The sequence below is a fragment of the Numenius arquata genome, chromosome 13, assembly GCF_964106895.1.
Source record: "Numenius arquata chromosome 13, bNumArq3.hap1.1, whole genome shotgun sequence".
Taxonomy (NCBI): domain Eukaryota; kingdom Metazoa; phylum Chordata; class Aves; order Charadriiformes; family Scolopacidae; genus Numenius; species Numenius arquata.
In genome coordinates this window covers 5,540,423-5,564,362 of record NC_133588.1, presented here as the reverse complement: position 1 = coordinate 5,564,362, position 23,940 = coordinate 5,540,423, and the positions used below count along the sequence as shown (strand labels likewise).

The window sequence follows — 23,940 nt, the reverse complement described above, 5'->3', positions numbered from 1 at the left end:
CCGCTCTGCGCCTGCGCGGAGGCCGCACACGTGTGTGCGCCGGCGCCCGGCGGCGCGGCCCGAGCCATGGGGAAGAGCCGGGCGCGGCGGTTCCGCAGGGCCACCTTCGGCCCCGCCGGACCCGGGCAGCGCCGAGACGAGGAGGGCGGCCCCGAGGAGGAGCCGGCCGCCGAGCTGCTGGAGAAGGTGCGAGCGGGGGCGGCGGCGGCCTGTGTTGGGGGACGGGGGCGGTGGCGTGCTTGGCCTTCCCCCCCCTCCCCCGCCGGGATCCCGTTCTCCCCGTTCTTTGCGGTTCCGGGGGGCTGGGGGGCTCTCCGCACCCCCCGTCCAAAGAGGCGCCGTGAAGGAGTTCTGGGGTTCGGTGTGCCCGGCTGGGGGGGCGTTCCAGAGCGGGGAGTCCGGGATCCACGCGTAAGGAAATGCCTGATGGAAAAGGACTGGGTTTGGCCACTTGTTGACCACGTTCCTGGTTTTGGTTTAAGTCTTGCGGACGAAAACTGTAGTTTAAACCTCCTCTGCGCGTGTTACTTTGGAATCAGCAGTAAAAATCAGTTTTCCTTTAAGTAAATAAATCCCCTTTGTTCGCTTCAGTCATTGAACAAGTCGCTGCTTGATTGGACTTCGGGACTAACCTGTTTAGTCTTTAAGAAAAATGACAAAAAAGAAGAGAGTACAAGAATATATAATGGCATGGGTGAGGGTGAACTGAGAGAACCTCCCTCAGTTTCAGTGGGGTGGGATCTGATGTACCACTCTCTTCCACTCTGCTCTTCGGCAGATGTTTATCTTTTCTGTTAGGTTTTCGGTGACCTTCCAGGATAGGCGCTTCTCTCTTATTATTTTTATGGTTTGCAGTTCTTACATCTCGCCTAAACCTCTGCTACAGCACAAGTCAGTGTCATCTCATGGACACAGAGAACGCTTGCTCCTTGTCTTTAGGCAGATGTTTTTAGTCTAAAGGCTATCATCTGTTTTTGTATTTTGGGATTGTTCACTTTTCCTTTATGATGGCGTATGCTATGTCTGTTATGCTTCCTTTTCCCCCCCACTTTTGTCCTTTTTTAATTTTTTTTTAACATGGTAATCGAAGGCGGATATGAGGTCTCACCAGTGCCAGCTAGTGTTAAATCTGTGTCTGAACTATGGCTCTCCTGTTAAACACTCAGAATAGTATTTACCTAATCATATAGTTAATATACATAACCCAGGCAAGGATTTATAAACTTCCATGGAAGTTAAAAGCTCTTGATTCCGTAAAGAAGCAGTCAAACGTGAGCTACCGTGCTGGGCCTGCAAATCAAAAGGTCTTTTCACTCCATAAAAACTTGCAGCTACCTTTTCCCTCCCCCTTAACCTGCCCTGTCTGTGTGTCCCCAGCTGCAGCATCCCAGTGCCGAGGTGAGAGAGTTTGCCTGTGCCAGCATTTCCAAGCTGCTCCAGGAGAAGCACGTAATCCCGGCCTTTCTGCAGAGAGATGTTGTGCGGTGTTTAGGACCCTTGCTGATGGATCACAGTTTAGCTGTTCGCGAGACGGCTGCAGGCGCTCTCCGGTAAGCAACTGTTGATACTCAGGGTTAGAATGAGGTTCTCCTGGCGTGGTAAAAGAAAAGAGTGCTGTTCAACATCTTTGTCGGAGACATGGACAGTGGGATGGAGTGCACCCTCAGCAAGTTTGCTGACGACGCCAAGCTCGGTGGCTTGGTCGACATGCTGGAGGGAAGGGATGCCATCCAGAGGGACCTGGACAGGCTTGAGAGGTGGACTTGTGCAAACTGCATGAAGTTCAGCCAGGCCAAGTTGCGGGGTCCTGCACCTGGGATGTGGCAATCTCAGGCACAAATACAGGTTGGGTGGAGAATGGCTGGAGAGCAGCCCTGAGGAGAAGGACTTGGGGGTGTTGGTGGATGAGAAGCTCAACATGAGCCAGCAGTGTGCACTGGCAGCCCAAAAAGCCAACCCCATCCTGGGCTGCATCAAGAGAAGTGTGGCCAGCAGGTCGCGGGAGGTGATTCTACCCCTCTACTCTGCACTCATGAGACCCCACCTGGAATACCATGTCCAGCTCTGGAGTCCTCAACACAGGAAGGACATGGACCTGTTGGAACGGGTCCAGCGGAGGGCCATGAAGATGATCAGAGGGCTGGAGCACCTTCCCTATGAAGACAGGCTGAGAGAGCTGGGGTTGTTCAGCCTGGAGAAGAGAAGGCTCCGGGGAGACCTCATAGAAGCCTTCCAGTATCTGAAGGGAGCCTACAGGAGAGCCGGAGAGGGACTCTTTGTCAGGAGATGTAGTGACAGGACAAGGGGTAATGGTTTTAAATTGGAAGAGGGGAGAGTTAGATTAGGTATTAGGAGGAAATTCTTTCCTGTGAGGGTGGTGAAGCACTGGAACAGGTTGCCCAGGGAAGCTGTGGCTGCCCCATCCCTGGAAGCGTTTAAGGTCAGGCTGGATGGGGCTTTGAGCAGCCTGCTCTAGTGGAGGTGTCCCTGCCCATGGCAGGGGGGTTGGAACTCGATGATCTTTAAGGTCCCTTCCAACTCTAACCATTCTATGATTCTATGAGTGGGTTTTTGCTGTTAAAAGCAAAGTTGAATGTCAGCCTCTCTTGCTTCAGCTGTGTTTTGAGTAAGTAAACCTCTATCAGTCAGAGTCCTCGAGAGTGGGCTTTTCTTGCCCTAATAGTCTGCCATGAGAATTTAATGGCAGGAGCAGGGTTGAAGTTAGTTACTACTGTTTTATCCACTCCCATCGCAATGTGCTGTTCCTCATCCTTATGTTAAGGGGAAAAACCAACAGTAGTACGAAGAAATAGAACCTGAATGCTGTTAGTATGGTGTTTTGTGTCTTGGTAATGCTGTAGGGGGGGTGAGTTAGTTAGAGAGTGCACATTGTTGGCTTTTGGAGAAACTTGTAAATATTGAACTGCTTTGAGTTGGTATTCTGTGATCAGCCCTACAGCTTGCTTTATTTGTACAAAAATGTAATGCTAGTACTTGTTAACGTTCACGTTGTTTCTTACACTGAGGAATACCTGACAGAAATCATGTTTTAGTACAGATAAACTTTCTAGTTATGCTAGACAAGTAAGTGAAAATATATATTTTTTTTTCCTAGCACCAAAGTTATTCTTTTATGTTAGGAAGACTGAAGTTACTGATTAAGCAGATTGATTTCAAAACATAAAGTAGAATAACTTTTAGAGAAGAATACCAAATATGTGGGGGTTTTTTTGAAACATTCCTGGAAAATATAGTATTGGATCCAAAACATTTATTTTTTTTTTTCCCCCAGAAATTTGAGTGCTTGTGGAGGATTTGAAGTCTGTGATGACATGGTGACAAAAGACATCATGACACCCCTTGTCGCACTTCTGAAAGAGGTATGTTTATTTTTATTCTGATTTAAAAACTGATCTAGCCATAGGATTATCCCATTTAAAAAAAAAAAAAAAACCAAAACCCCAGTTTTTATAGCTATTATCAATATAAGATATCTGAAAGATCTTTTAAAAGAATGTTTCAGTAGATTTAGTAGTGCAAAAATTATTCTAGAGATTTCAAACCAGTTGCTTCTGCCTCCTGACCCTCTAACTTGGGTCCATGGTGAGTTTTGCTGCCTAGGATGATTTTTGCATAAACAGTCTGGAGATTTTCGGGTCTGGAACGTCAGTCAAGACAAGTCTGTTCTTTCAGTTGGGATCCAGATCCAGCATTTATGCAGCAACATTATTCTAGTGAGGTTTTTTGGGAAACTGTTTTGTCTAAATGAAAGCTTGGATTTACACTTGGGTAGTTACCGCTATTGTAGAATAATCTGTACTGAATTGCCTATTCTTTGTTTGGTCCAGGTGTTGCAGTGCAGTTTGGAAATTGCATTGAATTCTGTCACCTGCTGTATTTGTATGAGCAGCCTTGAGCAATACCATCATTTTCTGTATGTTCCTTCCCCATTTTGAAATATGGGTAATAGCATTATTGTAAATCACAGCAAGATACTAGCTAAATTAATCTTTGTGATTAGAAAGAACTGTTGAAAATTGCATACAGACTGGAGTAGCAAGAAACAGCATTTCAGGTTCTAAAATTGCTAAGTATATCCTTAGTTAAAAAAACACTTCTGAGAACTATTGAATGCAAAGCAAGTACTGTAAGAGTCTTTCTAGAAGAGAAAAAAAGTCATTAGTGATTCAGTTCTGTTATGGCCCAGTTTTCGTAAAGAATAGGAAAACTTCCATAAAGAATAGGAAACTAGTCAGGTTTTCTGGTAGTAAATACTTCATGAGAGGTCTCTCCATTCGCTCTGCTGCTAATGTTTTAAGTTTTTGCTTTTCTCTTGGCTTGTTTGTTTCCCAACCCTGGTTCTCTTGTTTCATTGTAGTGTAGCACTGGACTAGATGCTAGCCAGATCTCTCCAAAGAAATGCAGAGAGATGAACAAAAATTATATTGAAGACATAGCCAACGAGGCTATTAATTTGCTGTGGAACGTATGGTAAGTGCTGTGTGAACACTGACCTTTTAGAAGAGCTAAATTAAATTGTTCCTGAAAAAGAACATGATAATTGAGACAGAAAAGGAATGAGTGTCCTTGCATGGGAGGAAAATGTATTCATTTGCCGATTCTGATTTCCGATCATGTTGCTCCTATTGTGCCTTGCTTAATAAATGGCAAGCCCTCATCTGATCTGAAACACAAGTTTATCTTCTATGGTAAATTACTTCTGTGAGTGAAGGATTCTAAAAGTGCACAAAGTTGGTCATTAGTTTTAGGAGAGTGACAGATTTTTTTTCTATTAGTTGTTCATCCTAAGTTCTGGTACTGTTTTCTGAACGTGTTCTGTCATATATATTTATAAGGATATATTATTATCGTGATACGGGAGATGGAGAAAATTAAATTCTGATTGGTGGACTGCAGGGCTCTGGGAATATGAGGAGTTTTTGTACTACTTCCTCCTCCTGCAGGTCATCCCAAAAGTTAAGGTTAAATGTTTGGACAAACTGTCCCTTAGTGACTGTGGCACGGGTACAAATCTACTTAATTATGTGAGAAAGAATGTGAATTGTTTAATTAGTAGGAATTGGAAACACCAGGTGAAGGAGAAATGGCAACACTATTAATACAGAAATGGCTGTAAACGTTGAAGTGATACAAGCCTGTTCTGAAAGTTCTCCTTGATTTTTTTTTTTTGTTGTTTATCTTTGTTTTGTAACAGCTCCAGGTCATTATACACTTAGGGCCATACAGAATTTTGTTTTGTACTGTACAGTATTTCAATGGAGCTGCTTCTACCTCTGTCTGCATGGCTGTTGGCTTCAGGCCTTACTTGTAAATTCTTTTGTTTTTTAGGGATTGGAACAGTACAGAAAGTGCTTGCTCAGCACCTTACACAGAATACATGACCCTTTGTAACTCTGACTCAACAATGTTTTGGTTTGGGTTTTTTTTTTTTTTTATTGGTTGTGTAGACATAAGTGCTTTGGAGCAGGAACTCCAAATCATGAAGTGTGCTATAAATCACTTCTGTGTTGTGAACTTTGTGGCAATGACCCTGAACTGGTGACTTCAGTGCTAAGTTTGCTCCTGATAAAATCTGGGCTGGCATTGATGCTGAGAAATAGTATCTTCAGAACTAAAACTTTGAAGACCAGTGTAGCTAGTTAGGTCCTGTGCTTTTTTAGTTTGAACCTGTCTTGTATCAATACATTAGTTTAAAAATGGGAATAGCGGTGAAAACTTGAAGAAACACAAATCCCACTGTTAGATAATTATGGTAAATGTCACATTTATCATTGATTCAGCATGCATTTCTGAATGTTAAGAGCCCTCAGTTTCTGGAGTAAGCGAATACTGACGTGAGAGCCAACAGCCTGCTCTGTTGTCAGTCAGTCTGTGGCTGAAGTCTTCCATAGCTGCAGAAAGTCCTGGGCTGGCTTGTAGCCCGCACCTATCAGTTGCCTTTCACGCTCTGGCTGGCTCTGTCCGCATGGGACTGTGTTCAGGCTCCCAGATAAGCTCCTGGATACCGTGTGTGAGGAAGCAGCTGGCAGAAGCCACCTTTCCTCAAAGGTGTCCAGGGTATCGCAGCCTCTCTCCGTTTTAGGTAGAGTTGATGTAACCTCGATAACGAAGGATAGCTCTTTGACTAATGTGTAATTCTTAGGTAGGTTTTTAAAATATGAGTAATAGTGAGTCTGTGTAACTTAAAATCCTGTTACGGTAGTTTTTTCCTGGGAAAAGTGTTTTATTAATTTTTTTTTTTTTTTATGCATTAGTGAATGCAACAGTACCGCAGTACACATATTCAATAAAGAAGGATGTCTGGAGGCTGTGTTACATTACATGAAGAAATTTTCCACGAATGTGGATCTGGCTATTTCAGTAGGTAAGTGGTAAAAAGAGAAAATAAAAGAGTTCTATTCTTTACTATATGAATGTAACACTGATGTCACATCCCTTATATAATGCACCTCCCTTAGCATTACTTCAACTTTACACTGAATATAAGGCTTTGAATTCCCTTCGGAACAGCACGTCATTCAGAAGTTGGCACCTGTTGTGCTTGTTTGCAGTCCAGAGGAGGACGGCTCATTGGTGGTTACACGGGAGGAAAAATTTTGCGGAAAGAAAGCTCTAGACGGAGGCTGTGTTCTTCATTTTGTTTTCTGGTTTTGGTAATGAAGGGTTTAATTTGTAGAGCAAAGAACATGGTCTAGAAAAACCCCAAACAACGCCTATCGCTTTCAGCATGGTTTTATTAGTAGTACTGTTAGTATAGTCTTGTAATGGTCTTACAGATGTATGTGCTCGCAGTGTTTTTTGGTGTTGTCCCCAGTCAGTATACAATGGAGGAATTGGATTTTGAGTAGCTGAAATTAATACAGCCGCGTTCCATGTCTGATGGGGTACTGTCCTTGCCTGTTTTAGGTACAGGTTTGCCATAGAATGTCTTTAAATGTAAAACACAGCTTGTGAAGGACAGTGTCACACCATTACAACCTGATGCTGCATGAAATGTTTTTTCCTCTGTCTTATGTTTCTTTACTCCAGCTTTCAGGAAGATAATGCTTTCTCATTAGGAAAGTGAAAGCTAGTATTGGGTTTGTTAATTACCTTTGTTGTTGTTTGCTGCAGCGAACTGCTTGCAGGCAGTGACAGAAGATAATCCAGATCTTCTTTCTTCATTTAATGCTTCTGCACAACAAATATTGGAAACAGTGATGTTGTGTCCAGAGAGCACCATGAAGCATATCCTTCTGAGAACACTGATTGCAGGTACGATGCTTGAGGGCGTTCCTTGCTCTGTGATGGAGAGGACGGCAGGTGAAGGAGGGTGGGAAGGACAGAAGGCTTAGTCTTCTCTGCTGTAGTCTGGACATCGGATTATCAAAGCCTGTATAGATGGTTCATGAGGTTATTTCTGCCTTTGGGATTGTGTTTTGGAGTGGCTGGATATTTGCAACTAGTTTTAAAACTGTCTTAAATGCCTGATTCTGAATTCAGTACCTGCTCAGTGTGATAACCCATTTTAACTGTTTATTTGGTTTTCAACAGTCAATATTGAAATGAGTCAATAATAAGTAGTACAGGAATTGTTTTCATCATAATAGACATAGATTTTTACCTCAGATTCTCTACCTTGCATTCTTGATTCTACCTCAAATGCTCGACCATGGTGATTTTTGATACTGGAGTGTAATAAATTAATTTTGAGAATCCTTAGAAAATGGTTATTTCATGTGGGTTTGTTACCACAGGTAAGTTGTCACCAAGGTCACTCCACATAAATATTCTCTGTGTACTTACATGCTGAAGTTTAGTTGAGCTTAGTAAGTGGGCATAACATAGTTGTTATAGATGAATATATGAAATGCTAAACAGAAAAAAATACGAGTCTGTAGAGAAAGGACCTGAACATTCACACTGAAATATAAGCACTGAGTATTTTAAGTAGTGGAGGCTGTGTCCTTACAAAATATACGGCTATTACGGAGCTGGGAATCGAGTATTTTAATAATTTTTATATTTTAACTCTCTCATGTTTAGGCACTATCTGGAATATCAAGGATACCATCCCACCAGGCAGCCTGGGAAGCATGGTTAACGCAATCCTGAAGATATTTTCAGAATCGTTAGCAATAGATGCTGGTGAAACGATAATTCGTATGAATGAAGCTGAAAAAAACAGGTTAAAACTTGCTGCGGAGGCAGAAACAGAGGAAAACATGAGTGATGTTATAGACAACTGTACTTTGAGTGAAGATGACATGGAAGAAATACCAAAAGGAAAAGTCAGGAGAGAAAATGACATTTCGGATCTACTTCCAGTAAGTGTGGCTGGCTGGCTCTCCGACAGCTTCGTTTGGCTGAGCATCTGACTGGTCTTGACTCAGCGTTAGCCAGAGTAAACTACCTACGAGTGTTACTAATCCTAACTCCCAATTAGCTTGACTGTTTTAGCCGAAACTTCAAAGATGAGCATGGAGAATTTCAGCACAACTTGTTCCAATGCGGTTAAGTTGCAGGGCACATCAAGAAAGCACATTTTGGGCACAAACTTGAATATGAAAAGTTCCACCTAAACATAAGAAGGAACTTCTTTACTTTGAGGGTGGCAGAGCCCTGGAACGGGCTGCCCAGAGAGGTGGTGGAGTCTCTGTCTCTGGAGACATTCAAAACCCACCTGGACACGTTTCTGTGCAACCTGCTCTGGGTGGACCTGCTTTGGCAGGGGGGTTGGACTAGATGATCTTCCAACCCCATATTATTCTGTGATTCTGTGATTTGCATTGTTTTCCTTTAGTGGAAGGTATAGGCTTATCTGATACTTCTACCTGTAGCTACTGCAGGAAGTTCTCATGTCTGCATAAGGCAAGTGAGGCTTTTCATGGTTATAACCCTTCAGTCGTGAGTGGAGATGACAGAGGTTAACGAATGTGTTCACTAGTGTGTACATGAAATGATTAACAGAAATAAATGTTTCTGTTAGGGTTTTAGCTAACATTACCTAATCTTGTATGTTATAACTTTAGTGCAGGTGGCGTTTCTTAAAGGTAAAATTTGTTCTGAAGCATCCACCAGAAAGATGATAAGCATTACCCCCCTCCCCCTTCTCTCCCTCCCTCTCTCCCTCCCTCTCTCCCTCCCTCTCTCCCTCCCTCTCTCCCTCCCTCTCTCCCTCCCTCTCTCCCTCCCTCTCTCCCTCCCTCTCTCCCTCCCTCTCTCCCTCCCTCTCTCCCTCCCTCTCTCCCTCCCTCTCTCCCTCCCTCTCTCCCTCCCTCTCTCCCTCCCTCTCTCCCTCCCTCTCTCCCTCCCTCTCTCCCTCCCTCTCTCCCTCCCTCTCTCCCTCCCTCTCTCCCTCCCTCTCTCCCTCCCTCTCTCCCTCCCTCTCTCCCTCCCTCTCTCCCTCCCTCTCTATTTTTTTAATGGGGAGGGACGAGAAGCAGAAATGGCTGGATTGTATTTTTAACTGACAGCCTGCATACTTTAAATTGCGATGAAATGTTGTTTATACAAAATTAAATTTGATTCATATTTTTTCTTTTTCAGTCTGATAAGTGGGAACTGAAAGAAGTGACAGCTTTACTGATGGCGCAGCAGACCGCTCTGGAAATCATTGTTAATATGTGCTGCAGTGAAGGTTTGTAGGAATCTTCCATTGCAAGTGTTGTTGATGCATTTTGTTTCTGGAATAGGTCATGTTTAGTTCGCTGTTCGGTGATCTTAGCTTTTAAGGGTGAATGCACAGAGACTTGTCCCTGACACCCTCATCTGGGGGGCAGATTGGACTGTAATTTCTATTTTAGTGGGTTTTTTCCTCGTTAAATCATTTCTATCATGTATTTTTTTTGCATGATCCTACATGTGCCAACATTTAAGAACAAACAAAAAAGCGCTTGTGCTGAAGAGATACTTCCTAAAAAATACTACAGCAAATTTTTGGTTCGGTTCAAGTATGGTCTGAGTGTTTGTCTGATACAGTATGGGTGTGAATCCTAGTGCAGGACTGGAGCATCAATGTTTTTAAAGCAGATAGATCTTCTAGTTTTGATTTAGTTTTGATACTACAAGTGTAGCAAAAGAAGGAGGAGAGACAGCTTTTTGCATGCAAAGCTGACAACGCAGATTTAGGCTGTTCAGAGTTCTGCCTTTATGAGCCTTTTCTCCACCTTTTTGGAGGAGGAAGAGAGGCTGTTACTCTGGGGGGAGTGGGAACTAGGTATTCTGTATCTTCTATGAACTCTGGTAATTGGTGTCGATAGCTTTTCTCCGAATCTTCAGGAAGACAAATAAATGATTCTCAAACAAACAAACAAACTCCCCAAACACCAAAAAACTCCGTCAAAACCTGAAAATTGTAATTGCTAGTACAGTTCGAGAGCCTGGTGCAAAAGTAACTGTGTAGGAGATAACTTTCTAAGTAAATCTTTCAGGTTCTAATGAAATCCAGAGTAATAGTAATACCCAGATATTCCCAATGGTGGTTTTTTTTTTTCTCTTGCAGCGCAAGGAAATTCCACACCTAGTAATATGAAGCTCCTTTCATAACTGCATTTCTCATCTAATGAGCTGTAATTCATAAGCTCTCCCCTTTAATTGGAAAATCTCTTGTGGATAAGCTGCATATTCTGCCATTCACTCAGTGTAATGTAAGGTTGATTGTGTTGTATTTCACGACGGTACTTTACCCATTCACAGGCAGACAGAAACATAGTCTGGAGAAATTAAAAGGAATCCAGAGGCAGCTGTTCATTTAATTTTCAAGTTATTTGAGGACTAAAATAGCTGTAGCCATTATGCTGAGTTCATAGAAACACTCGGCTTGCCACAGAACTGAGGGAAATAACCAGGCTGGCAAGGGATGTGTTTTACTGAACGCCGGCCGGCATTTGGAAGAAGCGGAGTGCTCTCCCCTTCACGGGGACATGGGAAGGAAGCCAGGGGACTCCAGCGTTGCTCTCCAGCCTGCAGTTCGTGGGGTACCAGCGCTAGTTAAGATGGGATTGCCGTTGGAAATGCTTCTGTGTTTCCAAGAACGGCACAAGAAACCTGATCTTAGTTATAGGCTGGTGTGCCAGAGCGCGGTTCCCGCTCTGCCCTGGTCACTGGCTGTGAACACAGGACCACTGCTGTCTTTCTTGTTGCCGAGTTGCATGGGCAGCTCGTATAGCGACCATTTAATTTTCAAAAGAGATTTTTGTTTGCTTTGCTTTGTAATTTTTTAGAAGAGGCAAGAGGCTGACTGAAAGAGGGATGTCTGCTTTGTTCTCCTGCTGGTTGCTACTGCGGGTTGGTAAAGCATAAAAGAAGCGTTTTCTCGTGCGAAGGCTATTAACACTAGCATATTATGCTGTAGAATTAATTGGCTAGTACCATAAGCAAAAGAAGATGCCCGTGTGATCAAGTTGCCACAGCCTGATGAATAACTTTGCATCAGATAAACAGTAGTCATCAGCTTCAAATCCATTCTTAAGCTGCTGCTCAGTGCAGGTGAAATGTGTTCACTTGGACCTTTCTTGCTGTATTTTAAGTAAATGAATTTACCTTTTGTCACGGAAGAAGTGCGTGGCTGTTACCGTAGTTACCACACCACCTAGATCTCATGTGAATCTGTGTTGGCAGACAAAATTACTTGGGGTGAATATGATATATTTTTTTTATCCTAGCAGTTAAATACCCTGACCCATGTCCGCGGTCAGAGCTCTCGCCTGCCGGTGAGGAGGATCAGTCCAACCTGTCGACTCGGGGCTTGTGTAACACCAGTGTCACACCAGTTAAAATGTAACTAGATTTAAAATAACTTCAGATAAATCAGTGTAAACCCTGTGGACGTAGATATATGAGTTCAAATATAAATGGCGGACTTAGCTTGAGCTTGTTAGGCCAAGTCTGCCCTAAGCCATGGACAGATGGTTCACTTTGCGGTAGCTGTGCCCGTTGGTGATACCTCAGCCCCTCTCACTGCCTGCCCTTACACCTCTGCCAGTAGAGTACATCATAAACCCTGTTTAGGTTTTTAATTATAAACCTAGTTTAATTTACTCAAAATATGTTGCCTGAAGCGGCTAACGGAGATGATCTGGCTTGCTTTGCTGCCATCAGTACCTTTCAACTGACCTTGCTGTGGAGACAGTAACATCTTCATCCAGCCCAGTCAGAGGACATCTGTCTGTGGCTTCAGTACTGCCAGAGGAAGCAGTTGCCTTAAATTAACTGCAGTCAGTAAACAAGTGAAGTTAAACTGGTACATTTGTATGCTTGAATCTGCCTCAAAAAGTAAAATGGTACAATCCAAGTTAAAATCTTAGAAAATGTTTTATGAAATGTTTTATGAAATGTTTTCTTCTGTACCTTTTTGATATCTTTAAGTGAAGCATAGTGAAGTACCTGTGTATGAAGAACCTCTCTCATAAGAATACTTGTTGCCTGAGCGAATATAAAGTAAACAATTTTTTAAAAAATAAAACAATTTAAACAAAAGTAGTATAATATTTAGAACAGCATCTTAATGGCACTTGGTTTGTGTGGCCTTCGTTAGAGCCCAAGAACTTAAAGACTTCTAAATCAAGAGCTGGAGCCGAGTATAATTGAGAAGTAGGATACCTATTGCGTGAGTGCTGTTGCATTTGCCGGTCTGTCTTCTGTTCTCAGATCCCTCTGATGACGAATGGGAAGAACTCTCCAGCAGTGATGAAAGCGACTTGTTTATGGAAAACTCATACAACGAAGGGAGTGGGCTGCTAATGTCACCCCTGTGCCTCTCTGATGAGGTTAACTCCGCATTTCTGAACAACCTCATTCCAAAGAAGGTATTGTCTTTTATTTTATTTCCAACACATGGTACAGTCTTTCCTTTGTGCCTGATTTGTATCCCAGGCTAGGCAAAGAAATTATCCCAATCCATCTGGAGAAAAGGAATATTTTTTAAAATCAGTTTAGTTTTGCTTTTTTTGGCCTAGAGGTGGAGCATCATCACCTGAGCTTTCTTGACCTAAATAATTTCTTCATGTAAGTGGGAACAGAAGGTCCATGTGTTTCAGAAATCTGGTTCTTTTTTTTTTTTTTTTTTTTTTTAATTTGGCTTTTTCCAAAATACAAAGGTGGTTATTACTTGATTTGGACATGAAAAAGATGACCTGCCAAAAGGAAGGAAACTTTGGGTGGAAGCGTGACAGCCAGATTTCCATATTAGCTAAGTGAGGTGAGAGTAACATGTGAATGGCAACAGTCAGCACTGAAAAAGTGCGAGTTCCTCTTTCCTCCTGTTGTATACACGGTGTTGGAAGTAACGTTTGACACTGACAAGAATTCAGATGTTCTTGTTTCAGAGTTGTTTTGCTCATTCTTATTTGGGGTTGTAAAGACGAGGTTCATCATTTGCATCAGTTCTTATGCTCATTCAGCAGCGTGGTAGAATTCTGACCCAAAACATAAGGTGCGAGATGAAAACATTCAAGGCTTTTTGTATTTAATAGCAAGCAGTCTGAGTTTCATGGCAAGGTCTTCTAGGCTTGCAGCTATCTGAAAATTCTGCAGCGGAATCTGTAAGAAGAAAGATTTAAATAAAAAGAGAATAGCAGAGACCTAGAAAATCACCTTTTGTTCAGTACAGTTGGATACTTAAAATATGCTATGCTTAACCCAGTGTATAATTGCACCATTTGAGTGACTGAGGAAGATTCTGGCGTTTTTAGCAGATGAGACACTTGCTACCTGGAAAGCTTTGAAATGCATAGTTTGAAGTATCTGGTTGACATTAAGCTAAAATTTCCATCTTCCCCCCAAACACCTTTAAGACAAAAAAAAAAAAAAAAAAAGCTTTATTGCTAAACCTTTCTTTTTCCCCTCCTCAGATTCTTGAAAAAACTGCTTTTCCGAACAGTGTTGCTCTAGACATCTGTATGCACAATCCGTCTTGGAAACCATTAATTAAAAAGTAGGAATTTCATTGTCTCTTTTACTATTTTTCATGTATATTCAGTTGTTTTAGAACTCTTAAGAGGATTGTCCATCTTTGGGTTGCTTTTAAGATCTGGACAGTGGCAGACCTGATACATGATTTTGAATAAAGAGATACAAATATTTGCTTAAGCTGCACACTGGATCACAGCCTTATTTAACTCATCTTTGTATTTCGACATCTGCTTTCAAAGAGATCTGCTAAGTGCATTTTTTGGTGGTTTGTTTCAGACTGAACGCGGTGCAGTGCAGAGCTTTGACGTGTCTCCACAGCATTTTGTTAGTGTCAGACGTGGATTGTCTCGGAGGAGCTTTGGCACTTCAGTCCCTTGCACAGCATCTCTCGCAGCTGGTCTTTTCTAAAATGGGTAAGATGTTAAGCTAAAGGGGGCTTGCTGACCTATTTTGTAAGGTAGCCATGTACGTTGTGAAGTTTTAATGCCGTTATAGCACTAATTTTATCCCTTTGGAGTTTCAAAATAAGGATACTGGATGTTGGAAACCTGCTGGCAAAGCAGCGTATCCTGGTAAGATGCGTTTATCCAAATTGCATCTTGACCAAGTGTGCTCCTAATGCAAGAATACGTCTGTGCGTGCACACAGAAACTCACAGCGTTAGTGGATGAATCCTGCCTTGCTGTGACACCAGAACTGTTTGCTTGGTCATATTTGGGATAATAGCCGTTTTTCATCAATCAGACAAGCCATGAAGAAGACGAGACATTTTCCTTTTAAATGTGCGAACTAGCCTAAATAGACAGGTGGCAAAAAGAGGTATCTACACCGTCTTCCACATCATTTTTTCTAGGAATCTTACGAAATTGTGGCAAAGGTGGTTGTTGCAAAAATCTCCAGAACGTACGTTTTTATTACAGTAGGAAACATAGCAGCTGCCTTGTCTCCAAGACATGCTTTATGCATGTGGTTGCATAGCTTTATTGAAAATATATTTGCAATAAGAAAATGTGCAAAGTTTTTATGACCAAATATTAAAGCTGCTTAACTTCCTGTTACGGTGGCTGTTCGGTTTTAATGGAGAAGGCAATACGTTTCTTTTTTTCTAAAAATACTACTCTAGAATATCAGATATATCCTGGTAAACGCTATAATGTATCCACTGTAGTGCCTCCAAGGCATATTATTTCATAGAGATACTGTGATGGTTTCCCCGTAGATCTGCTGGTATCAGTGTTATTGGATGGGCTAGTGTAGATGTGCAGCAGTTAGCATTTCCAGCTACCTCCTGTAACCTTATACATCAGATCAGCATCATTCCAATAATTCTGTTGGACCATTTACGCTGTGATCTCTCTGTTACTGACACTAGAGAAGCTGAGCTGAGATTAAAAAAAAGAAAGGGGGGGGGGAACACCCCACCCCACCCCCCAAAAACCTAGTTCCAAGCTGATGATCTGGTTTCCAGACGAGCTGCTTCATTCAGACTATTCTGATAATCTGGTTTTGTTTTAAGGTCAGTGATGATGGCTTTTTGAAAAAATAAAAGATATTCTTTGAGGCTGGAAAAGCTTGCCAATTCTCAACATTGTCAGAAAACATTTTTTCCTAAGATAGATCTGTTGAAGTCTGGCATATGCGTGGCTTTGTCATTTCTTGTCTCTTAAAAGCTTAAGAAGCTCAGTTTTCTTCCCTTGCTTCAAGCGTCTTCATTTGTAGCCACAAATGTGGTGTATGTAGCTCTTATTTGCTGTAGAGCATGACACTGCATTAATGCTCGAAAATGCAGCTGCCTGCAAAACACTCTTTTTTTTTTTTTCTCAACATCGTTAAAAGCATGTGATCAGTCTATGGGAACATTCTTACTGAGGGCATCGTGCTTGAAAACCTAAAATGCAGGAAATGAAAATAAACGTGAAGAAACATGCGAGGAAGTTCGCGTAAACTATCTGCCTCGTGCTTGAAGAGCAGCACTTGCAAGATTTCAGGGTCTACACGTTGTGCTTCGCAGCAGTCAGAAAGCTCTTAGATGAAACTGGGGAAGTGGCTGGCTGAAGACAGAGGGTGCTAATAAATTAGTTTAATGGCCCACATCCATTTTCGTTAACGTGCAATTTTTTTAATAGTTAAATGCTATGTAATGGAAACTGCCAGATAGAGTTGATAACATACCAACATGTGGTTAGAAGGAATTTTGTGGTTTACAGGGTGAGAAAGAGACATAAAGATCTAGCTGCTTACGTGGGAAAAGAGGAGATGTGCATGAAATAGTCGAGAGTTTCTGCATCTGGAGTAGTCCAGAAAATAAGAAAACGTTAGAGGAAACTAAAAAGCTTCAAGAAATGCAGAACGTGTATTGGAAGCGATGGCTGGTATTGATGAAGTTGAACAAGAATCACAGAGTGTTTGAATCGTACATTTCTGAAAGGTTATTAAACCACTGGAAACCACACTCTTCATATGAATTTGAATGAGGCCAGCGTTCTGGGTGTCTAAAGAGCCTGCTCAGAAGACAGAAGAAAGGAGTTAAAGTACACAGTCAGCTTCTGTAGTTTTCCCAATTCCTGTATTATGGCCTCGATGTGATTCCAGTTTTCAATCTTCTGTTTTAAGGGCAGTGGTTTGTACCATACGTTAGGTCACACGAGTGTCTTAACCAGGGGTGTGCCTGAAAATGAGGCCCTACTGTGGTCTGACCTCCAGATGCAATTAATATTGAATTCAAATAAATCACTATGGTTACAACCTACAAAGACCAGTCTCTGAAAATCTAGCTTTTCCTGTTTGTGGCAGTACCTGGAGGAACAATTAAGGGATTAAGGAATTTGTATTTCTTTGCTTCTTGTATCCTTCATCTTCCTGTTTAACTTTTGGCTCTGGGTTCAATTCTTTGACAGAACTCCCTACAGACATAGAATTCCTGGAAGCCATAACCAGCGCTTTGAGGGCTCTCCTACAAACAATGGCATCAAAGAACATCTCCCAGGTAAAAGCTTTTCAAACTCAAATTCATGTGAGATTGTGCTGGAAAGTTTTTGAAACAAAACCATTTAAATGAAGTGCTAAATTTCAGCAACTGTGAGCACTGAAAGAATGGATTTAATAGCATTCACTCTTTATGTTTTTCATGGACCTTACAGGAATACTTTTTTATATATCTCCTCCTTAACAAGTAAAAAGATGAAAAGTATTTCAAAACTAAAATAGCAGTAAGCCACAGGTAGCATCTTTAGGAGGTGGATATAATGACAAGCATTTAGTAAATTAGCACCTAGAAATGTGGATTCTTTATTTCCTGGTGTCATCTAGTTGAAGCTAGTCGTCCTTCACGAATCTTGGTTGGACGTGAATTAGTGAGCTAAATATAGGAATGAAGCATAATATTTTGTTATACAAGATGTAATACTATATGGTCTGCTGGTCCTTTATGGCTTTAAACTCAAAAATGAGCTTGTATACTGTAAGTTCAGTTTTAATGAGTTGGAAATAGCTATTGAGCCAGGTAAATCTGTGAAAATCCATTTGGGCTCAGAACGTTTTCTTTCAGCTTCATGACAGCCTTGGTTATGTTCTGGAAGAAACATCTTAAGAAGTTGAAAGGGATTGTTTAAGTGTTTTCTTGCTTGATTACGTTTTTAGAGTTCATGTAGTTTTCATAATACAGGACTCTGTTTCTGTGTTACGAATTTGCCTATGTTCTGTAAAAGCAAATAATCTAAATGTCATGTTTGAAAATTTCCAGGAAAATGTAAATATGTCTATCTTCCTTCTTTTTTTTTTTCCCTTGTTAATCAGTGTATGACTCCTGAGCAGCTATTGGCTTTATGTGAAGCTGGTATTCACAGCAGCAATGCCAGTGTTAGAGTGAACGTAGTGAGCATCCTTGGAATTTCTGGCAGCGTCCTGGCAAAAGGGCAAGACACAGCTGAGACACTAAAGGTGAAAAAGCAAACTTTGCATTGCAAGCCTATTGACACTTCTTTCAATTTTCTTAGGCATTGCTGGAAAAAATCAATTTTTCTTTCTTATTTCAGATGGTTGGAAAATTTCTTCTCGAGGTTGCTATGAAGGAATCTTCTCTTGTGGTAGCAGGGGAAGCCTTGGATGCACTTTTTGATGTATTTGCAGATGGTAAAGAAGCAGAAAAGGCAGCGGTACAGATCAAGTTGCTTCCAGCACTGAAAGAATTTCAGCCAGTGTTCAAAATGAGGGTAGGCATCAAATGCAGCCAGCTCCGGATCTCCACACACAATGTTGGTTAAAGCTTTGAGATCTGGGCTGCTAGAAGAGATAATTAAGCAGGAATGTATGGCTTTACAAGATGACCAAAAAAAGAAAACAAGTAATTGAATTCCCCATGTTCCGCTTTAGAGGAAAGCAAATACATTTACCTTGCAGTTCATGGAACTATCCAGGTGGCAGCGCAGCATCTGCATTGCAACATCGGCATTACACCATCAGCACTATTGATGTCCAAATCACTGTCTTGTTCTGAAACCCGTGTAAAGAAAAATGCTGCAGGTGTCTCTGGAGGAGAACAGCTACAGGGGTGGGAGAGAAGTCCCTTCTGAAGTTACATTGACATCTTTTGTTTTTACCTTGCTGTAGCTGCAGGTGGACATTTTTGTTCTGTTGGTACTTCATTAAAATGGATCATGTATCCTCTATTTTCAAGAATCACAAGGTCAAAATTCTAAACTGTAATTTTAAGTACATCCTTGTCTTAAATAGAGAGTGACCTTCAATATGTTGTTTATTTAGTCAGATGAAGCCTCAGGAGTGACTTTCATATTCTTAAAGCTAAGCACTATAAGGACAAAATACATAACTGGTGGTGCTGCAGTTGTTTGGTTAGTTAGATGTGCAAGGTCTTTCATATAAAAAGCTACAGAAAGTAAGTGTATGTTTCAGAGTGGGAATGAATTATCATGCCAATAATAGTTTAGTTTTAGGTAGAGGTGTATTATAGTAAATTGACTCGCAGAAGTAATTGCTAGGTATTCATGTGACGTGAACGTGTTGGGAGTTCTCGAAAGGCAGGGGTAGCACCACTTGATAGAAAACATATATACAATTACTAGAAACGTTAGGTGATCTTATAGGAGAAACTTCTCCATTGGTAAAGTGTGTATTTTTTGGTTTTACAGATACGAAAAGAAGGCAAAGGACAATATAGTACAGATCAGCTGTGTGTTCTTGACAATGTGAAGATGAATTTGAGAAGATTCATTGCATATCAGGAGACACTAGGGAAAACCCCGACTTGAAACATCGAGGGACTTCAAGGTTTCCCTTATTGAATAATGTTTGGTGAAAAATATAACCGTTTTGAACTTCTAAACTCTATTGAGCAGAGCGGTTTTGCTTTCATGTTAATACTGCTTTTTTTTACGTTCAGTATTTTTATACTTCTGGGTTGATGCAATATGAAAGTCACATCAGTGTAAAAAACCGGCATACTTTGAGGTTAGGTGTCAGCAGCGATAAGAATGTGCTCTTGCAGTCCTGCGGTCCGCACGTAGCACCGCTGCCAGTGTTTAGAAATCCTCACATACCCTAGCGGAGAACTGTAATGGCATGAAAAAGTAATTTAGAGAATATTCTCGGTTATGTGCCAGATCAAGAAGTAAATTTTAAAAGCTCAAGATATTTTTCGGGGGGATTGAGAAGTGGCGGAATGTTCATATTTGCTCTTACCTATTTCTAGAATCGCACAGGCACTTATGGCAAGCTTCCCAAGAGAAGTGTGTGACAAGTGTGTAGATTACTGTCACCACTCAGATCTGTTACTTCATGAGGCTTATCAAAAACTGTTTCAGATTCATTTAAGATAACTTCAGTATGATAGCTTTTTGCTGTGGAAATCAGTGTAAGAGGATCCTACGCTTATATGCGGGCTCTCCGTTTTTACTTTATTTTGATTGGTATTTCTGAAAATCAAGTCTCCCAATTTACTTTCTTCCTTGTAATTCCACATTAAGATGAATTTGAATTCAAGGAAGTAGTAAATCTAATAAAAAGTATTTTTTTTTTTTTATACTGAGGTATTGCCTAAAGTAACTTTATAACTGCTTAAAATATCTTTTTCAAATATTTGTGACGGAGATTTTTAAGCTGTAAAATACAGAAACTATTTTAAAAAAATGTCACTGACTCATGAAAATTGTATGTGAATTTCCATATATCAAGAGCTTTAGTTTTGTTTCTGTGAATGAGATCTTCTCATACACATTTTTTTAAGGGGAAAAAACACAACCTGCAACCAAACACAAAAGTATTTTGTTAAACTGATTTTTGAAATGGGACTTTCCCCCCCTCCCCCTTCTCTTAACATGCTGCCTTAGTACAGACATCTAGTTTTTTGGCAAAATAAGGCATGGAACTACAATGACCAAATTTGCTCGGTTTGTTAGATTTCAGTCTCTTAGATTGGAAAGCAGGCTCAGGAACTGACCGGAGAACTTGCAAATGACTGACTTTATGAAATCCTGACCTCTGGTATTTTGTCAAATGCAAGAGAAAGTGACAAATGAGTTTAAGCAGCCATCCTGCCCGGGAGTCCTGCTATTGCTTTGCAGGAGTTGGATGAAATGTGTGCTGTGATGCGATGCCTGTTAATGGAAGGAGCGAGTGGGAGCGTGGGGCCGGGATGGCTCAAGGGCCATCGAGCGTGGCCTGGAGAAGTCCTGAGGAGCACAGGACGGCTGAAAGGTGGTCCTGGGATTTGGCAGGGGCTGGCAGCGAAGAGGGCTGGAGCGTAACAACTGAGGAAAGAGTAGCTAGGTGGGTTACGGCATAACACTGCACAGATTTTAATCCCAGTAACAGTTAAACTTGCTGTACACGGAGAATAGTATAATATTAGCCTGATACAAGACATTGATATTCATTTGGAGCACTTAAAAGGACTTCCACGCGGAATGTTCTGGTGTCATTTTCTGGATGCTGTGTTGAATTGCGGGATGATGTAGGTTGGAAAGGATCTCTGGAGGTCTCAGTGCAGTCCCCTGCTCCGCTTAAAGCAGGACTTGGACTCAGATGGGTTGTGCGAGGCCTTGAGCGTCTCCAGGGGTGGAAATCCCACAGCTCTGGGCAGCCTGTTCCAGTGTTTGACTGCCCTCACTGTGAACACTTTTTTCTTTTTCCCCCTTGTAGCTAGTAGGACTTCTCCCTGCTGCAAAATGCGCCCCTTGTCCTTTGACTCCAAACCACCAAGAAGGGTCTGCCTCCCTCCTCTTATAACCTCCATTTGGTAGTGGAAAACAGCAATTACATTCCCTTCTTCCACAGGCCAAATAAACCCGGCTCCCTCAGCTCTGAAAGTTGCAGATAAATATACAGAAGATAGGGCATCCACTAGAAAAGCTGGTTTTCTTAATATAATCTATCGGACCCTGTTTTTTTTTCCTTCAAGTGAAAAGACAGATTGTCATTTAGATCTTAAAACTTATTCCGGCAGTAGGAATGCGTGGATTATTTTTGCTATGCACTAAGAAGTTGAATCTTTTAAAAAAAAAAAAAAAAATCATTTATGTCTTAGTAAGATACATGCAGAGTATGAACCGTACTGCTTGCAGAAGTCTATGATTTTTTTGTGCTTAAAATATTTGCTTTTATCTTCTGGTACGCATGCCATTTCTAGCTAATAGCTGAAAGAGAAACGAGGACATGCAAAGGTGTTTTGGTTTCTTGTGAGTTTGTACTACAACATAAAAAAACCCTAAAATAATCCCTTCACCTTTGTTTCATCAGAAGAGATGGGATCACTTTGGTGGGCCTGTTTGGCTGAGGGCATGGATCAGTGACGAGCCGGTGGCTCGGTCTCCGGCTCACCAGATAACGTTTGGGTTGATGGAGGGGTAAGCTGTAGCTCTTGGGAGGTGTTCTTGTTATTTTGGTAACTTCATCGCTAACATTAATGACAGTTTTTATATGTGATTTCCTAAGATCCCGTGTTGTAAGCTTGCCAGTCTATAGCCCTTACCAGTAGCCCATAGCAAAATGGAGCCCTCATCTTCCTTTGGGGTTTCTATGTTATTATAGTTATCTAATAATAATTGGCTATCTGTGTGTTTTGATGTCCATACTTTTATTTCTCGGAATGAGAAAATCTTACTCCACCACCCGCCTAACTACCAGTTTAGTGTAACTTGCTCCTGGTGTCTAATTGAGGGCTTGTGACTGGATGAGAGGTAATAATTTTGTAGGTTAATTTCAGAGAGGATATTCTGCTTGTAAGGGACAAGGAACAAGGTAATAGGAAAAACATGGAAGACTTCTGAAGACTTTTGTCTGTGGAAGACAAGGCAAGTTATCAGTGATTTAAAGAAGGGTCAGATTGGGGCCTAAACCCAGGTGAGATTTGTGAGTGCAGAAGAGCTAAGCTGTAAGATTGGGGCTATAAAAGCTGTTCTGACACAGTTAAAGAAAATTAAGGCAGCAGCAGAAGCGATGATGTGGTGCAGATTAAATGTTTTGGGGGCTCTTTTGGCACTAGTTTATTTAAATAGGTTTAGGGTAAGCTTGAGACCAAGACAAGATCCTTGACAGCCTACAAAGGCAAAGCCAGATCTTGATACTTCGAGGGTGGCAGGAATTGGACTGATGCAGAGAGCGTGCAGCGTAAGTAAGTAGATGTAAGTGATCTTCATCAGTTCATGTCATCACACAGATAAGGCTGGTATCAAAACAGGTATCTGAAGCCCAATTTGTTTGCTTATCCTGGTCCCTGAGGCATTGTCTGTCTGTGCTTCGATTAAAAACTGCAATCCTTTGAAGGTACGGATTGCCGCCGCTTCTGTCTCCCTCTCTGACACCGAGCACAGCAGAACCTGCCTCCGAGTTGAGATTTTTATAGGAGCTGGATTGAAGTCGGTCTGCTCTGTTAGCCAGAGAGTGTGAAGAGGGCTGTGCGCTCCCTGCCCCGTTCCCAAGCGGTAGCACCGGTGGCGTTTGCTGCCGCTTCGCCCTCTCGGCAGCCTGCAAAATATTGAATCCCCAGCTGTGTGGATAAGGAGTTCTCATCGCTACGTGGTTTTATTTTTGCTCTCTTATGAAAAGAAACAAGTTTTAAATAAGCATTTGTTGTGAAATACTTTATACACGTCCTGCCTTGGCATTCAGAAGATGGCTGTATACCACACTATAGCCCATCCTTTAACTATTTGGGGTTTGTGGTGTGTGTTGAAGGTATTTTTTTTTTCACCATATGTTTGTTTTTTTAAAGGTTGTCGTTGTAGAAGAAGTAGAATAACTTCAACCAGTACCACTTGGCTTGTTTTTGCGTTTGTATTTTGAGAGAAAATATAAAAAGAATCAAAGCACAGTAAAATTACAAAATGAGAACAGTGTCGGAGAACAAATTAATTTAAAATCCGTCTGTAGTTTAAGTATTATAAATGAAGTGCATATCTTGTGGAATATTAACATAAAACAACCAACCAAAAATGTGCATAAACTCAAGTTCTGTTTCCTTCATAAGTAATTTTCAGTGAAGGCATTCCCAGAGGATTGGATAGAAGCGTCTCGCCTGACACTTACTGCTGCAAATTCAAATACAGGCAATGGTAGTGGTGTAATTGAAAATAATGTATTGTTCCTTTCTGGCACAGATGAATTGAGCAAACCATCTAAATATAGTTTGCGCTGGACATTCTGTTAGGATATACAACATTAAGATAATTGGCCAAACTTGAAAACTCTGACGGTCAGAGCAGATTAGGGAACTTGAAGTTTTTCCGCAAGGGCTGAGACATGGCGAGCCTTTCCCTTTGAAGAAGTTTTTACTTGAGAGGTGGGTTTGTTTTGTCTAATTTCCAAATAAATCCAAACTGTTAACTTTTTACCTTCCAGGAAAAAAATAGCATGTATTTAAATCGATTCACTCTAGTGTAATTTTGGTTCGGTATTACTTTCATAAGGTCGTTGTTTCTGTGAGAGGCATTTTATCAGACATAATTCAGTGGCCGCATAAAAACATAGTTTGAGGCTTGCACACGAAGGATACGGTAAGACGCTTGTTTTTCT

The 23,940-nt window shown here is 41.4% G+C and overlaps 1 protein-coding gene across 1 annotated transcript; it reads left to right on the top strand.

Moving 5' to 3' along the window:
* The first annotated feature begins 26 nt into the window (after window positions 1-26).
* HEATR3 (HEAT repeat containing 3) lies at window positions 27-20,051 on the top strand. Its single transcript, XM_074157863.1, has 15 exons — window positions 27-186; window positions 1,378-1,550; window positions 3,293-3,380; window positions 4,379-4,491; window positions 6,276-6,385; window positions 7,135-7,275; window positions 8,047-8,327; window positions 9,550-9,640; window positions 12,652-12,809; window positions 13,854-13,936; window positions 14,191-14,327; window positions 16,812-16,900; window positions 17,710-17,853; window positions 17,949-18,125; window positions 19,062-20,051. Exons 1-15 carry the CDS (start codon window positions 67-69, stop codon window positions 19,179-19,181), a joined length of 2,025 nt encoding a protein of 674 aa, XP_074013964.1. The 5' UTR covers window positions 27-66; the 3' UTR covers window positions 19,182-20,051.
* Window positions 20,052-23,940: the final 3,889 nt, after the last annotated feature.

What these genes read in the sequence shown, in the direction of transcription:
- HEATR3 (XM_074157863.1), top strand. Translation starts at nt 67, where the DNA reads ATGGGGAAGAGCCGGGCGCGGCGGTTCCGCAGGGCCACCTTCGGCCCC. An exon ending in TCTGAGAACACTGATTGCAG is followed by an intron (nt 7,276 to 8,046) that starts GTACGATGCTTG and finishes TCTCATGTTTAG; the next exon opens with GCACTATCTGGAATATCAAG. An exon ending in ACACAGCTGAGACACTAAAG is followed by an intron (nt 17,854 to 17,948) that starts GTGAAAAAGCAA and finishes TTCTTATTTCAG; the next exon opens with ATGGTTGGAAAATTTCTTCT.